The sequence below is a fragment of the Sardina pilchardus genome, chromosome 13, assembly GCF_963854185.1.
Source record: "Sardina pilchardus chromosome 13, fSarPil1.1, whole genome shotgun sequence".
NCBI lineage: Eukaryota > Metazoa > Chordata > Actinopteri > Clupeiformes > Clupeidae > Sardina > Sardina pilchardus.
In genome coordinates this window covers 22263053-22280336 of record NC_085006.1, presented here as the reverse complement: position 1 = coordinate 22280336, position 17284 = coordinate 22263053, and the positions used below count along the sequence as shown (strand labels likewise).

At 44.7% G+C, this 17284-nt stretch overlaps 2 protein-coding genes across 5 annotated transcripts in view; both read left to right on the top strand.

Annotated features, from left to right (window-relative positions):
- Window positions 1-1187, top strand: part of wdr62 (WD repeat domain 62) — a 28047-nt gene extending 26860 nt beyond the window's left edge. For all 3 annotated transcript variants that reach the window (XM_062552375.1, XM_062552376.1, XM_062552374.1), the window contains one exon: window positions 682-1187. In XM_062552375.1, coding sequence (XP_062408359.1) covers window positions 682-921 — 240 coding nt within the window. In that variant the 3' untranslated portion in view covers window positions 922-1187. The remainder of the gene's footprint in view (window positions 1-681) is intronic.
- A 1637-nt stretch (window positions 1188-2824) lies between these two features.
- LOC134099691 (protein Atg16l2-like) overlaps window positions 2825-17284 on the top strand; it is a 34830-nt gene continuing 20370 nt past the window's right edge. The window contains exons 1-13 of one of the 2 annotated variants that reach the window (XM_062552660.1): window positions 2825-3106; window positions 3691-3748; window positions 3931-4030; window positions 5884-5957; window positions 6727-6978; window positions 8783-8848; window positions 9894-9980; window positions 10615-10668; window positions 11403-11508; window positions 14031-14136; window positions 14922-14992; window positions 15547-15618; window positions 17044-17164. In XM_062552660.1, coding sequence (XP_062408644.1) covers window positions 2947-3106; window positions 3691-3748; window positions 3931-4030; window positions 5884-5957; window positions 6727-6978; window positions 8783-8848; window positions 9894-9980; window positions 10615-10668; window positions 11403-11508; window positions 14031-14136; window positions 14922-14992; window positions 15547-15618; window positions 17044-17164 — 1327 coding nt within the window. In that variant the 5' untranslated portion in view covers window positions 2825-2946. Of the gene's footprint in view, window positions 3107-3690; window positions 3749-3930; window positions 4031-5883; window positions 5958-6726; window positions 6979-8782; window positions 8849-9893; window positions 9981-10614; window positions 10669-11399; window positions 11509-14030; window positions 14137-14921; window positions 14993-15546; window positions 15619-17043; window positions 17165-17284 lie in introns of both variants that reach the window. The other variant, XM_062552659.1, reaches the window with a different exon arrangement.

Below are 17284 nucleotides of genomic sequence, written 5' to 3'. Positions count from 1 at the left end.
ACCGATGCAGACTCACGGAAAGGGCTCGGTAAGTCTGTACTCAAACCCTCCCGCCCGTTGTAATTCGACATTGGGACAGCCCTAAACCCTTACGAATTTCGCGAGAACGCGCACCAAAGTCCGTGAGTTCGTGAGTCCGGACATTGGGATTGGGCCAATGAATGCCCACTCCAAATGAATGCATGTAGAAATGCACTGTGGTGTTAACTTGAGTGTCAGAACTGGGGAGGAAACAGTTGACGTAAACGTTTTGATTAACCTTTAGAGAAGTAGAAACTGTAGCTTAGGAAAGGTTTCCTTCCAGAGATGCATTTTCCTCTGGGTGTTTAGTTATTCTCAACTTTGATCAATCAGGAAACCAAGAAATTGGACTATGCATGGGGTTTATTTTGTACCCTAACTTTAAGGAAAGTGTGTGCTTCAACAGTGGAAGACATTGACAAGAAATATCAACATTACTTAATTATGTAAAACTGTTGTAGGTAAACTTTGAAGTAAAGTGATTAATCTAACTTGTGATGGATGTCTGTATGTTTGTGTAAAGATGTATGTTTTGTAAATGTGTGTACAGTTCTACTGCAACACCGTAATTAATTTCCCTCTGGGATGAATTAAGTCAATATCTATATCTTCCTGTGCCCCCCTCCCCTACCCCTACCCCTACCCCACTCTCCTCCACAGCTCTGTTCCCACGCCGAGCTTCCTGACCAGCAGGCCCAGATGGTGTCTGTTCTTCAGGACGCCTTTGCTGGGGTGCGGAGCGAGCTGGACATGGTCTTCACCCCCTCGTCCCCTCCTCTACCTCCGCTCCCGGAGGACTCCCCCGGTCGCCAGCTGAGGGACCAGCGTGCCGTGGCTCTGCTCGAGCGCTACTCCGAGCTGCTGCTCCAGATGGCCGAGAAGAAAATGGACACCAACTGAACTCCTGTACTACCTGTCCTGTACCCAGTCTCGCGTCTTCCCTCTCATTATCGTCTGACCTTATTGAGCTTCAAACTGCGCTCGCCTTTCACGTTTTTATTGTGTTGGGGAGTATTGGAGGCGAATACATCTGGGACGTCTTTTTACTGTGAACACTTTACCGCCACCAGCCACCTTAATATTTGTTTTATGTACACATTGTTGACTGAACGTGAAGATCTGTGTAATTTTTGTATGTCCGTTTGAAGCCAAGATTTTTTTTTTTTTTTTTTTAAAAAGGTACTCTGTTTTTATACACCAAATTTTTACAATGTTGGCATAATGGTCCTGCCAGATTTCACCTTTTATATTCTATAGATCTTGTATTTTATAGTCTATAGATCTTATAGTTTGTTTTTAGATTTTTACACTTGAATGAAGTATGTTGCATCAGCTGATTCAAACCTGCAATCACAGGAAAACCAAAGTCCTTTTAAGTTTAGTAAGTAAGTAGGAAGTAGCTAAAGCGGAGAGGATTTGTTTTCCAGTCAATGCTGGTCAGCATGTTTTGCCCCATCGCATGTGCTGTAGAGTTCTACTCTTGAATCAAGTGTTTAGTTACCCAAAGTTGTTATAACTTCAGAAAGGCCTTGTTTTCCCTTGTATTTCTCCCGATCTTCTGGTATAATTTAATAGACATCATATCAAAGTACCTTAACTGCCAATTTGGTCACAGGGCATGCTGATACACAGAAATTGCGAAATTTTGGCTTTAACTATGGACTTTTAAGTGTTTTTTCTTTGTTAAAACTACAGTATTATGTCACATGCCAATGTTCATTTTCGCCTGTAAAATTAATATTGTGGATGTGCAATTCTCTGATTTATACTTGTTTGTCACGTTATGTTTGTTTTCATCTGTAAAAATGTCATGTAAATATGTTCTGTAATATTTAGACACTTCTTTCATTATTATATTTTAAACTGTGTTTTAATCTGATAATAAATTTTCTTACCTTTCTAAAGAAAATTGCACCCATGTCAATGAAGTGCTGTTTGACAGTCTGTGGTTTGGTTTCTTTAAGACGTTTAAAAATGTCAGCTGTATTTAATTAAGTTTCAAGGTTATTGTCAAGGTCAAGCTTAACATTCATCTTTTTGGCAGGTCTTGACATGAGAAGGGGAGGAGGGTATATTGACGAGTTTAAACTCGAAATTTCGAGAATAAAGTTGAAATATCATGTCGACTTTAATCTTGACATGTTGTCTTTATTCTGGACATTCAAAACTAGATAGCGACTTTGTTGCTAACTTGCTAAACCCCATTCTGAAGTTGAAGTAAAGTTGTCAGTGCTAGGCCTACACAAGGCATTTTGTTGAGTCGTCGGCCAATTTCTGTTTGGTGGCAGCAGCAAGGCCTGTGGCGCTCTCTGAACTAGTTTGATGGACATGTCGAGATTATAGTCGATAAAATATGTCAACTTTATTCTTGAAATTTCTTTCAAGAATAACGTTTAATGTCGACACGTACTGTATAACATTTTCCCCTTTGTGTGTGGCCCTAATACTCGGGGGCCCTATCTCTTGATGTGATCAGGTGCACCCCATCCGACAGCTCTGTGGAATATCTTAATAAATTCAGAAAAATAAGCCTCCTGAAGACCATCACGTTTTAAAAACTATATCAATATTTCTTTCAGCCAAATTGCCCTGCTTGATCATCTGTCCCTATTTTGGCAATATCAAAGTATAGCCTAGCACCCAAGTGAAATTTCCGATTTCATACTGCGGAAAAAAAATTCACATGTGTTTTTAATGCTAATGACGCCACACGTTGGAGACTAGTATGATTGGCTGAATAAGTTGTTCCTGGTGGAAAGTTGCGGCTGATTGGCTGACCAAGTTGTTGTCCCCGAGTCCGACTTGAAAATTGTGGACAGTGCGTGCAAGGAGAGGGAAAATGGCTAAAATCTAAAGGTGTATGAAGTGATATTTCGTGGAAATGCACAGCAATGACTTTTGACGAACACAGGGGAGTTGCCCGTCATGGCGGCGCTGGAAAGCCATCGGGATTCGCCCTCAGCCACGCTTGGGAGGATACATTTCACAGCTGAGCCCATGGAGACGTGGAAACGTCATATCATCAAGCAACTCAAACATCGAGACAAGGCACAGAAGAAAAACTTTCAGGATGTCATACGGTCGTGTATGTATGTTTAGACTTGCATTGTGCTTTTTGGCGTCTCAGCATTTCTCTGATGTGCAAACGGGAGCCTGTTTTGATTAAATTGATGAGCTTGTTTTGAATGATGGTGGCTCTTCCAGGAAATAGCCTCACGGCGGTTATAATACCGCCCCAGTCATTGCTATAAAAGTGTTTTGCTACCTTATAGAGGAACATGTTCATGCTGAATCTAACCATTTGTAGTCTTGGTTTCTTCATGAATAAGTAGTCATGAGTAGTTCCTCTTGCAGTATTTGCCATTCAAGTCTTGTAATGATGTTTTTAAATAGGCATGATTATGACTAAGTTTTCAAAGCAGGCTGTCTTTCACTATTCTTATCCGACATGCCATGTGTTGCGCTGTGTTTCAAAGTTCTCTACGCACTATAGCCTACTGTGGAATTCCTTCAGGTACAAACACTCATGTGTAAATGAGACTCCTCATTAACACGTGAGTGTCTGTGAAGCACTGATTTGTGGCTGTATAGGGATCATGTTGTTTTCAAACTGTATTGCCGTTTTGACTGTTTGGCAATTTAAGCGAATTGATTTGTGTTCTTGTACAGATATCAATCTTCTGGAGCGGACCAAACAGAGAGCGCTCATCCTTGGCTCTCTAGCAAGGTAGCATTCAACCAATCACCTCATCTCTTCAAACAGTAGACTGAATAGCATTAAAAGCTAAAGTCACATTGAGCAAAAATATCCTACACATTACTGAGTGTACTATATAGCAGTGAGATTGGGGGTACTCATGTTGAAATTGAAAGCTTTGAGACACTTTTATGATGCTCTTGTGTGTGCAGGCCTCCCCCAGTGACCTACACTCAGGACTCTCCAACAGGGACGGGTGGAACCTCTCATCATGAAAACCAAGTCAAAGATCTGGAGAAGACCACAGGGGAGGTGTGTGTGTGTGTGTGTGTGTGTGTGTGTGTGTGTGTGTGTGTGTGTGTGTGTGTGTGTGTGTGTGTGTGTGTGTGTGTGTGTGTGTGTGTGTGTGTGTGTGTGTGTGTGTGTGTGTGTGTGTGTGTGTGTGTGTGTGTGTGTGTGTGTGTGTGTGTGTGTGTGTGTGTGTGTGTGTGTGTGTGTGTGTGTGTGTGTGTGTGTGTGTGTGTGTGTGTGTGTGTGTGTGTGTGTGTGTGTGTGTGTTAGGGTGTCAGTGGGCTGTATCACGAGGTCATGAGGTTACCGACGCACAGTCAGCTCACTATTACCACCGGTAGACCGAATGGTAAAGTACTGTATCACTTTTACTTTCGGGAGATACTACTAATGAGCCCCATGTAAGGCCTGAATCATCTAAAATGACCAGCCAGGGATTTAAATCAAATGTCAGTGCTGTTCCGCAAAGCATGGGTAAACAACGGGCATTAACATGCAAAACCAGTAGGCTTTAATGTACCACGACTTCCTCTGTCAGTGTGTGGTACCTGTGGTTGTTGATGCTGTGGTGGATTTTCCAGAGCAGAAGTGTCATTTAGCTTATTTGTGTGTTTAGATGGTCTCAAATCTGCAGGGCCTCTGTTATTCCATTTAGAACGATTATTCAAAAGTGCACTCTCAAAGTTGGTTCCAGCTTGGCTGGTTCTGTCATTGTATTTGTTTATCTCCAGAGAGAAAGATACTCTTTTCTGAGTGGCTGACGATGTGAATTATCTCTTGCGGATCTCCGCTTCATGTTGTAGAATTTCTCTGCCTCCACATTGTTCATGACTTTCCGTATATCACAACACCTCGGCGGCCATTATTTTCCCTTACTTACAATAAGTCTATTCAATAGACTTCAGCAAAAATCATCTGGTACTTATGACATAATGCATGCTCGTCAGACTCGCACTCTTTATTGGGCATAGGCCTATTTGATATGATCTGCGTTTCCATTCAGCATAAAATAGATAAATAACATAAATGTCATCTTGATTGGTCATGCAGAAGTTTCCCACCACATCTCCACTAAATAGACAATCTAGTTAGTATCTTATCTGGATGTAATGACTGGCTACATCCTTGTTTTTTGTGTCAAATTACCTGGGTGAATGGTTGTCAATTTACCTTCAACAAAGAGCATGTTGTCAAGCGCTTAAAGAATGTTCTGGAATGTATACTTATCTTGGCTTGCTCAGTCAAGACTGGATTGATTCAATTAGCGTGGGTGGTGCTCACACACACCCATGCCTCAGGTCATTTGCAAACATATTTAGACAGAAAATGCAAGCGGTTCAACTTCTCTCAAATCACCCTGTAGCCTAGCTATCACCAGACCAAGCTCGGTCTTTTGGGATTGAACATTAGTCGGGAGTCTGCTCTGTATTTTCTACTGCACAAGAGACATTATCAACGGGCATAGTTCAAATAACTGTACGCAATTGGATAGTTCTTCAAACAACCAGACCAACCATCCAGGTATGCCAGGTGAATAAGCCTGTTTTTTGATTGGTCCCCACAAATTTGCAATGGAAGTTGGATAGATACATTTGGATGTCTCCAGCCTGAGCTGCCGGACGAAGTCAAATCGCCAGCAGATCGGGCTGGGTTAACCCAGTCTAGATCACCCCCAGTTTGAGCTAGATTTGATTCACTGTGTGTTTTTGGAGGCTTTCCCAAGCCTCGCACAGTATCGCTTTGGAGGGATTGTACTACACTTTACTGAATCCGTGCTTACAGTAAACTCTTGTCACTTGTGCCTGCTCTGTTTTCACATGTTTTATTTATCTCTATTTGTTTGCTTGTGTTCGTTTGGTCTTGCCATTGGCCAGCTGGCGTACCAGGTGCTGCAGCTTCAACAGAAGATAACAATCAAAGATGCCGTACTCGAAGAGCAGCATGCCAGGTAGGACATGCGATCCCCAGAGCTCAGAACAGGAACTTCTGGCATGCCATCTGAACAGGGGGGGGGGGGGGTCTCTCCTCCTCTCCTCCTCTCCTCTCCTCTCCTCTCTTCTCCTCTTCTCTCTTCTCCTCTTCTCTTCTGCCTTGTGCCAAAAAAAAGAAAACTATGTTGTGTGATCCTCCTCCATGCTTGCAAACAGTTTCTGCAAGCCTGCCCTTGGGCGGTTGTGTGCACATTTGTAAGACGTGAGAGTTCTGTAAGTGGCCAGGGCCTAGTGAATGTGTTTACATTTGTTGTAGAACAAGAAATCCTCAGCACAATTAGTCTGTTTGCTTTGCAGCTGGCGAGTGTTGGTACTGAACGCTCATCCTCCTGTATGTCCCCTTTCTTACAGATGTCATTAATCACAGAATTGTCATACAGAGAACTCTCTAAAGCTTGAATTCAGGGTGCAGATGTTTTTATGACCTTTGTCTGTGGGAAGAGTGAACAAATAGATGCATGTGCAGAAATACACCTCTCCCAACCTGTTCTTTATTTATTGTTGCTCAACGTCATGCTCAGATGACTTTTAATCCATATAAAATCAGATATGCGCAGAAATGGAAAGTGGTGTGTAGTCTGTTTTGCACCCTGTGTGTGCACGTTAAATGCGCTATACAAATACATTTTGTAATATTACTTACTTACTTACTTACTGTTTTCCCTTCAACACTGGCCTATAACTGTTCTCCTGTCCTCTCTGCTCTCTGTTTTGACCTTCTCCCAGAATGTGTGAAGTGCAGAACCGTCTGGCTCAGGCGGAGTCGGACCAGGGGGAGTTGCGGGCCAACGTGACCCAAATCAGGGAGCGGAACCGGGCCCTGAAGCGGGAGTATGACGCCCTGCTGGAGAAGCGGAGCGAGAAAGAGAAGGATTACCGGAAAGCCAGGGATCTGGGACAGGAGATGGTGGAGGACATGATCAAGAACAAGCAGATGGCCGCCATGAAGATGAACAACCGCAACGAGAGGAGAGTCAGGTAGAGGCGCTTCTGTTAGTTCGATTTATTTTTTTTATTTTGTTACATTTTTGGGACCTTTTTTTAGCCGTTGTTAGACGGGACCAGGGAACAGGAGTGGGTTCAAGAAGTTACTTCAGGTGGGACTTGAACCTGCTGGTCCCCATGGGCACCTTGCTTGTTTATGGAACGAGATGCAGATGCTACCACTGCACTATGGCTTCCACTAGTTTTATTATTTTCGCCTCTTTTTGTAGCCTGTTGAGTTTTGTGTGTGTGTAACCTGTGTTGTGTTGACTGCACAGTTTGGCCACCCTACTTGCTTGGCCTCCCTCGAACCCATAAAAGAGGAGCCAGGAGGCTAAACCCCATTGGTGCTAGCATCTCTTGTTAGCATGTCTCAAAGGTGGCAGGGAGGTTCAATCACTGCACTGTCTGCTACTGTGTCCAACAATTACTGTGACATACGTTTGTGTGTGTGTGTAAACATCTGTACACTACACACACAAACCTTATTTAGCAAAGGCTAAACAATCATTCAAAACAATGTTCCAAATCTGAAACCTATGTGAGTAAGATTATGTGGTATGCAAAGTATGGTAAGTATTCTTTCAAGTCAGTGGTATCAGTCAGTCTACATGTACCTGTGTGTTTACATCTCATGTCAGTGTGAGTAGGTTATGGAGAGGATAAAGGTTATTGTCAGGCTAGACGATAGTAAATGAATGAGCGAGTGCATTAACAGTAAAGGAATGTGGTCAAGCCAGTGTAAGTGAATATGAGTGACTCAGCACTTTGTGTGTTATTTGTACACACTCTCTGTAGTCTATATAGAAATCTTGTATGTCGGTTTGAAATTTCATAAACCTCCTCTGTTGGATATGCACAAGTATGTTTGGAAATGAATCAACAATATTGTGCGGATGGAAGCCTGTGTCTTCATCACTTATTACCAACTAGACTGTACACATTATATACATCAGCAGTAGGATGTTCAGTGATCCCCTTAGTATGGTCTTGGCTGTCAGCGTCGACACAACTCGTGCCAAGTTAACTGACCGTAAAACCTGCAGAGCAAAGCAGAAACGTCCAAGACGTGTAGCTATATGCATTTGCAAAGCGCAGGAAGTGACATAAGGATTTCTCTTCCTTCCCCTCACGCAGAGCGGTAGATAAAACAGAGTGGCGACACTCCCATAGACTTCCATAGGAAAAAATGGCAGCGCTTTTTTCAGGCTATTTCCTCGTTATGGGGCTTTTGGAACTGTTTACAGCCAATCTCTTGGTCAGTAGTCAATTAATTAATTGATTACACCTTTCAGCATCAGAAGTACATCCCACCCTCCTGCGATTCAGCCATTCAGCACAAGTTTTTTTGGAACTTTTGATCGTGGCGGCAACATCAAAGAGTGTCGCAACTCTCTCTATCTATGGGTGCGTCTCATGCAGCGTTTATACGTCCTCCCTCGCTCCTCGATGCCTCGATCCTCACTGATCTACATAAAGAATGATGGGGGGGAAACAATGGGATAGTCTATCCAGTGTTAGTTATAGATCAGTGGGAACGCCCCTCGAGGATCGAGCATCGAGGATCGAGGAGGCATGATGAGAGGCACCCTATGGCTCTGCCCTCACGGGATCCTTGCGCCTTGAGAAACGTGTGTGTGTCCTAATTAAGAGAGTCCATTGTTGTAACCAGTGTTTTCTGTGATGGTTCATCATGGCAGTGTCTCTAGCATCAGGTCTGTGTTAATTCACAGAAGTAATTAACAAAAGCGTTGACTTCAGTATGCGTCTTAATTAACTTCCCCCTACTACCTCTCAGGGCCAGAGAGGCCAACCTTCATAAGGAGCTGGAGATGGCTGCCAAAAAGACGCTGGACATTGATGAGTAGGTCCCCTGCACACACACACACACACACACACACACACACTTACAGCACAGAGAAAGTGCGGACAGTGAGACTGATCGACTTCTAACCCTAGGAGAAAGAAAGGGAGATATTTAGAGAGAGAGAGAGAGAGAGAGAGAGAGAGACTTAATGAGGAGTGCTAATAGACTTCAGTTGATGACTGAAACTGCAGTAGGAGCTCTCATGAGTTCACAGGGCCAGGCCTCTTACATATTAGGGTGTGTGTGCGTGTGTGTGCGTGTGTGTGTGTGTGTGTGTGTGTGTGTGTGTGTGAGAGTTAGAAGTGAGATAATGAGTGAGAGGGAGAAAGAGTGTGTGAGAGAGAGAGAAGTATGTAGCTAAGGAAGGTACCATGTGTGTGAAAGTGTGAGAAAGACGTGTGTGTGTGTGTGTGTGTGTGTGTGTGTGTGTGTGTGAGAGTTAGAAGTGAGATAATGAGTGAGAGGGAGAAAGAGTGTGTGAGAGAGAGAGAAGTATGTAGCTAAGGAAGGTACCATGTGTGTGAAAGTGTGAGAAAGACGTGTGTGTGTGTGTGTGTATGTGTGTGTGCCTGACTGTTTGTGTGAGTGTGTGCAATATAATGTGGTGGCTCTTGAGGGATGTGTAGCTGAGGGTAATTATGGTGTGTAACTTCAGTGAGAGTTTGTCACCCAGGGACATTAGCTTGTTGGAAGGACCCAGCTGGGACTAATTGATGTCAAATAGAATCTGTCCTTTGGGGCACCCATGTCTGGGAGAAAAAAAGATAATTGTTTAGAGAGAGGGAGAGAATGGAGGAGTGTGAGAGAAGGAGAGAAAGTGTGTGTTTGTTTTAGGGAGAGAGTGTAGCAGAGAGACTTTGACTTAAGGGCCCTTTGATATACCATTAGAGGAAATCAGTGAAAGATGTGATTATGTCACAAAAATATTTCACACTAGCAATGTCTGCGAAAGCCTGATTAAAGTCTGAATACAACAAGAATAACATAAGATTGTCTTATTTTGGCAGTTTATATTTGACAGCTATGCTTTACTTTTCCACAGTGGTCCCACAAGTGTGTCCCAGTTGAAAATCAACACCTCACCAAACATTGGAGAAACCGTGGAGAAATACCATACACGCCTCTTCAGGTAAATAGAATAGATGAGTGTAAAGCACTCTGACAACTTGTTAATTTCATCAGTCTTGCTCAGTCAAAGCCATTTAAGCTATCAAGACTACTAGTTGCTGTTCAAAGACCATTAAACCTCTGACCCTAACAGAAGTGTCCTATTGGTTTCAATCTGTTTATTGTGAGTAGCTGTCAATAAAGATAACGAAAAATCAGATGCTAATGATGAAGTACAGTATCTTTCATTGTAGCAGTACTTCTTTTCAAAGCACAAGTCCTTTCATGACAGATATGCAGACACAAGTTATGCACTTGGCTCCTGTAAAAGCGTATTGACTTTCTAAGCAGCTGCAATGTGTATTTTGTTTCTCTGCGATATGCATCATGTGCGAGTTGGCATTAATAAATATTATAGCCCATTTGTTTTGTCAGCCGTGATAACAGGCAATATCAGTCACTGGACTTCAGTCGATAGGAGCTTAAGTAGATCCTACTGGCGTTTAATGTCTTCAGTTGAGAGTGTTTCCCAGACGCTGATAGCAGCCGGGCCGGGAGGAGAAGACGTGTGGCTGGTTCATTACTGCGGCTGATGAGGTGGAGACGAGCGGAATATGAAAGGATGAATAATTGAACGTGTTAATTTATTTTTCCAGGTCAGCGTCTGCCACCTCTCCCAGAATCCTCAGCTCCATCCGAGAGCTCTTTGAGTGAGTACCTTGTTGCATCATTTCCTCTCTCCTCTCTCGGGGCTTTGTCATGATCTCTCCGTCACCTTTCCCGGTCCCTCTCACGCTTACACAATTACTGGACAGGGGACCTGCCCTGGCTCACGGCCAGTTGATGTATTCCCTATTCTAAGTTTAACAGACCTGTAATGTAGTCAGTCAAGAAAATTGGTCCTTGCCCTATAAGTTAATGTTTTTTTTACTCCTACGGAGTGTAATTTGTCATAAAAGTTACTGCTCTCTCAGTAAGCCATATAGATGAGCTTTACTTGATCCTTTGTAAGTACAGTATCATGGTATGTAAAAGTTGGCCCCTCATCCTCATGGCATTGTGTGTGTGTGTGTGTGTGTGTGTGTGTGTGTGTGTGTGTGTGTGTGTGTGTGTGTGTGTGTGTGTGTGTGTGTGTGTGTGTGTGTGTGTGTGTGTGTGTGTGTGTGTGTGTGTGTGTGTGTGTGTGTGTGTGTGTGTGTGTGTGTGTGTGTGTGTGTGTGTGTGTGTGTGTGTGTGTGTGTGTGTGTGTGTGTGTGTGTGTGTGTGTGTGTGTTGTAAGTACTGTACAGTATCATGATCTGTAAAAGTTGGCCCCTCATCCTCATGGCATTGTGTGTGTGTGTGTGTGTTGTAAGTACTGTACAGTATCATGATCTGTAAAAGTTGGCCCCTCATCCTCATGGCATTGTGTGTGTTTGCACATGCGTGTGCGTGTTTCCAGTAGGAGGAAGAGGCGAGGGAACTCCGTGTGCTGTGTGGAGGAGGACATGCACTCTCCGGTGGGCGTCTGTCTGGCCGCCAGAGTCCCTGCCGTCGCCAAACACGCGCTGGTGAGACTCCAAAACGCTTAAAAGACGACCGATATTTAGCAGACGCTTTGATCTAACGCAACACAAACTCACAATAGTGAGTTTGAGAATCAGACCCAACTCGTTGATGTCACTGCTGTTCCACCACGTCCGCAATTTAACAACTCTGCGCCAACACACTGGACTCCGTTGACTAGCCCCCAGTGACCTCTTTGTCATCATCATTACTGTCAGTATCATAGCATCATCATCATGTCTTATCATTATCAACAGTCATATTGAATCATCATTGTCCTTGTGAAAACGTCAATAGCGCAGCTGCCTGTAGGGAAGCCTACCCAGTACCCACAGAAGGCTGTCCAAGTAGGTTTTTCAACAAAGTCGCTTCATCCTTGTGGAGTGAATGAAAGTGACGTGACTTGAGTGTGAGAGCTCTGTCTTCACTCATCATGGAGACATCAGGAAGCGTTCCAGTCTTAGCCACTAGTAAAGTAGACTTCACTCTTCACTTAACTCTTCAGCCTTAACAAACCTAATAGTGTTTCCTGTACACTACACAGATCATTTCAATTCATTTCTTTGTTGTGACTTCCTTTTAGTTATCTCTCTGAAAAATTGGTTTCAATTTTTACGTTTCACTGATGCAAACAGTGAAAGTCGTAAACACTGAACCCTTCATCATAGACCTGTTGTGCTTGGAAAGCCCCTGCAAACCGAACCCTCTGTCTGAGATGAGTGTACGACAGCAAGAGTCACTTCCTCAGGTTTTTAAAAGTCAATTTCCTGGTTGTGTAGGCCAAGAGACATCCAGAGGTCTCAGGAGGAACTAAGAAGGACCCTGTTGTCACTGTAGTTGATAAAGCGACCCCCCTCCTACCCCCTGCTCTCTCCCATCCCAGCCCACGCATGGCGGTTTGTGGCCGCAGGAAGCTCGCGGTTGAGGGCGCGGGGGACAAAGAGGGCGTCTGTGAGTGGCTAACAGAGCGGCTCTGTGTGGTCCTCAATGGTCCTCGCTGGCCTGTGCTGTCGCCGAGAGGCACCCAGCGCTGTCTTCATCTGAATGGAGAGCGCACCAATCAGAAGAGGAGCTAGCCTGATTCTGCTGCCCTCCGACCCTCCCTACCAAATACACATCACTCTCACACACATACTGTGCATACACACACACACACACTCACTCCCTCTCTCACACACAACCACACACACACACACACACACACACACACACACGTATACATGCCACTTACACACACACACAGACACAACCACATGCACACACATATATATACATGCCACTTACAAACACATGCATTGCACACATGCCACTTACACACACACACATACCACTTACACATACACCACTTGCACACACACACATGAATATACCACTTACGCACACGAGCGAACGAACAACCACTATTCCTCTTCCTCATCACACCTATAGCCCACAGTGCGTGGCAGTAGTGTGTTGATCCATCACTTCCTTATAAGGGAAGGTGTCATATGACCTGATTTGCATAGTGTGTCATGGTACGGTGATTTCATCCTGTGAAAGCACAAGTTGAGAGACTTTTTTTTTTTCTTTTTTTTTTTCAGGCCAAACATGAAAGCCTTTTAGATGTCATTTCAGTTCAGTCAAGTGTCTCTCTCTCTCTCTCTAGGTGTGTAGTGAATGCTGTGTCTGAGCACTGACAGCTCCCGACACCGAGGAACATTTCACAATATCGGTTCCGCCCGCCACTTTAATGTTCTTTGCAGGCTTTGAAGAAACAATTATGTAACGTTTCTGTGGGGGCTTGACATTTCTGATGAGTTCAGTAACTTCCTACATTACCAGATTGTGTGTGCGCATTTTTGTGTGCGTTGGAGTTGGAGTTGAAGGGAAAGGTCAAGTTTATTTCCCCTCTGTCTTGACTCTTTTCTTGACTTCAGTTCAGTGTCACAGGACCCGCATTTATAGATTGAAAATGCAGAGGATACCAACTGTAGGCACATTTGAAAAGAAGGCCTCACTATTAACCTCTGTGATGTTGAAAGCTAGTGGCCATTTTCTAAGAAAACTCCTTCACTCCTTGAATGTGATGTTCTCAAGGAGGAAGTGATTCTTGGTCTCTTTTCATTGGTTAGGCATAGTGCATGCTGTAGGTACACCAAGTCTGTTGTGTGTTGTTAGCTAGAATAGCAAGCCATAATATATGATGAAATGTAGCCATGTGATTTCAGATGGGCCTATATTTGACCTCTCTCTCTATTTATGTATTTATGTATTTCTCTCTCTCTCTCTCTCTCTCTCTCTCTCTCTCTCTCTCTCTCTCAGATTCAGATTCAGATTCAAAGTGCTTTATTGGCATGACAAGGGGTATACTTATATTGCCAAAGCAATCAGAACAGAAAGTAGTACAATAGCAACACAGTTCTTAAAACTGTCTCTCTCTCTCTCTCTCTCTCTCTCTCTCTCTCTCTCTCTCTCTCTCTCTCTCTCTCTCTCTCTCTCTCTCTCTCTCTCTCTCTCTCTCTCTCTCATTTTCTCTTTCTTTCTACAGGATGCCCATGAGTTGGGCATCAATGCGGTTCGCTTCAGCGCCTGCACCAACCTGCTGGCTACTGGTGGCACGGACCGCGTCATCAAGCTGTGGGACATCACGGCAGGTACCCGCCCCGGGGGATGCCCGTTAGACACGCTCACGCCACACATGCCACTTTCTGTCTTTCTTCTCATTCTTTCTTCCCTTTTCTTTTTTTCTTTTGGTTTTCTTACTACTCCTGTCTATCAATTCTTATCACTTTCCTTTCTCTCTTTAACCTTATCATTTCATCTTTTGTTCATTTTTAGTCTCGCTCTGTATCTCTCTCTCTATCTCTCTCTCTTTCTATCTCTCTGTGTATCTCTGTCTTTGTCTCTCTCTCTCTCTGTATCTCTGTCTCTTTCTCTCTCTCTCTTTCTCTATCTCTGTCTCTCTCTCTCTGTGTGTATCTCTGTCTTTGTCTCTCTCTCTCTCTCTCTCTCTCTCTCTCTCTCTCTCTCTCTCTCTCTCTCTCTCTCTCTCTCTCTCTCTCTCCGTCATGGTCCTGTGACTACAGCCTCATACCAGCAGAGGTCAGCCTGCTCTCAGAGGACCGTTGGGCAGATGCGTATCAAGCCTGCCCTACATCTGACCCTGTCGGTCCTGTTCAGGCTTCCCTCCTGTTGATTAGATAGGATGACAGGAAGGGCAGAGGCTGTGCCACGGCGTTTTGTCCTGACCTGGCTCTGTCTTAAAGCTCTTTTTTACGACTTGCCTAATCACCATCATAGAAAGCAATTTAGAAAGGGTACATCTGATGACGTCCAGAGAAAGCACTATGCTAGTATGGGCCAGGTAAGGTGTGAAGGCTGTTGGGGATGTGGTGTGCAGACCCCTGAAATGTTTAATTTCACCCCCTCCTCCATCTAGGCATGCTGCACCACAGGGGAACACTAGATGGCAGCAACGAGGGCATCACGAGCATCGAGTTTGACCCAACGGTAAGAGAGACGGCTGCGTCACTCCTTTCTGCCTTAATTATGAAGCCACTCGAGGACTCTCCATTGCACACGACTAACAGCGCAGATTGCAAGCCTGGTGTGTGTCTGTTAGCGTTGGCTGCGATGGTCCCTCTCTTGGCCGTGTGGATAGCCACTCGTGTGTGCTGACGGAGATGAGTGGAGGTGCGCTAATTGAGCTTGAAGGAGCTATGAAGGGTCTCTGAGGGGAACGATTCTGAGATTGTGTGTTCTAATTCTTCTCTCTCTGTGCCCCCCCATCCCCCCCACCACCACCACCACCACCTCTTTCTCTCTTCCACTCAATCTCTTTCTCCTCTCTTTCCTCTGTTTTTCTGTGTCACTCACTTTTATTTCTACTCCCAATCTCTGTTTCTCTGTGTCTTTTCTCCTCTCTTTTTCTACGGATCTCCCTTTATCTCCTCTCACCTCTTCCTCTCTCTCTCTCTCCCTCGATCTCTATCTCTCTCTCTCTCCCTCCCTCTGTCGTTCTTTCTCTCTCTATGGCTCCCTCCCTCCCTCTCTTCCCTCCTCAGGGCACCAGGATTCTGGCTGCATCATACGACAAATCGGCCCTCTTTTGGAAGCTGGATGAATGCGTTCCCAAGGTAACGGAACATAGCTTTTCATAGTCTCCTGCCAATCCTCTCTTTCACTGCGATTCACCGGACTCACCGCCAGGCGTCAGTGCATCGGTGATCGCGCCCCTCACCTTCGCCAAGGGAATCGGAGGTCCTTTTAAACTGCTGTGACTGTACAAACACTCTCACTCTCACTCTCTCTCTCTCACACACACACACACACACACACACACACACACACTTTAAGCCAAACTGAAGGCGCCATTTGACAGAAAGCAGAGCCCCGTGCCGAAAGGAACATCCGCTAGCAGAAGGGCCGCGGCTAAGTGCGCGTGAGGCCTGGCAGGACGGCCCCAGGTTAAACAGAGGGGGCCGTGATTTAAACAAGGCTCAGGAATTCACGAGAGGGAGAGAGGACAGTGGCAGCGAATCACAGACACGGAAAGTGTTTCCTGTCAAGATCTGAAATGTGGATATATGGGTTTCATTATTCATACTTGCATGTTTTCCTTTCTTACCTCAGTTTGTATTGGTTCATCCATGCTGAGGATAAAAGACAAGGATGTGTGTGTGTGTGTGTGTGAGTGTGTGAGATGTTCAATGAAACTCGTATGTACACAGACCTTGCTCTGTGAATGTGACACAAACATAGTGGTTCGGAGCCATAAACAATTCCAGCCAATCAACACTTTGCGTGAAGTGCATTGAAACATCATACCCTTTTCGCCACAACTGTGGACTCTTAGGCTGGGATCACACAACTCTCTATACTCAATTCAGATGTTTTGCTCAAATTTGATTTATTGTGTGGCTGGTCACATTGTTCTTATTAAATGTGGCCGATTTCAGACTCCTACCCCAGTGTGGACTGGTGACAGTCTGGTGCTCGAATGGGGAAATGTTTAGAATTCCACCAGCGCTGAATTCTGAAGAATATAAATGTTCAGACTGCATGTCTGCATGCAAAACATCAGATCTGTTTTGGATTTAGACCACATATGGAAATGGACCACATCAGAATCGGAAAAAAAAGTCAAGAGTTCATGTTCATGCGCTGTTCACACTGTTTTGACAACGTCAGATGTGTGTGTCACACTATGGGAAAAAATGGAAAGATGTAGCCTGGTAGTGTGACCCCAGACCTAAAGGCTTATATTTATAGCCTGTAAGTGTGCTTGCTCTGTGCAGTGCATATGCAGTCAGCTGGGGGCACCGTAAGCCCTTTCACCCCCTTGTTTAAAGGTCAGAGCTTAACAAGGTGTGTGTGTGTGTGTGTGTGTGTGTGTGTGTGTGTGTGTGTGTGTGTGTGTGTGTGTGTGTGTGTGTGTGTGTGTGTGTGTGTGTGTGTGTGTGTGTGTGTGTGTGTGTGTGTGTGTGTGTGTGTGTGTGTGTGTGTGTGTGTGTGTGTGTGTGTGTGTGTGTGTGTGTGTGTGTGCGTGTGCGTGTGCGCAGTTCACTCTGACAGGCCACTCACGTAAGGTGACGGCTGCAAAGTTCAGGTGCAGCCAACGGCAGGTGGTGACGGGCAGTGCGGACCGCACCGTGAAGGTGTGGGACCTGCAGCGAGCAGCATGTGAGTACACACACACACACACACACACACATATACATACGTAAACATATGCATGTGTGTATATTTATGTGCATATGTGTATACTGTATATACAGAGAAGCCATTGCGGCATACATATGC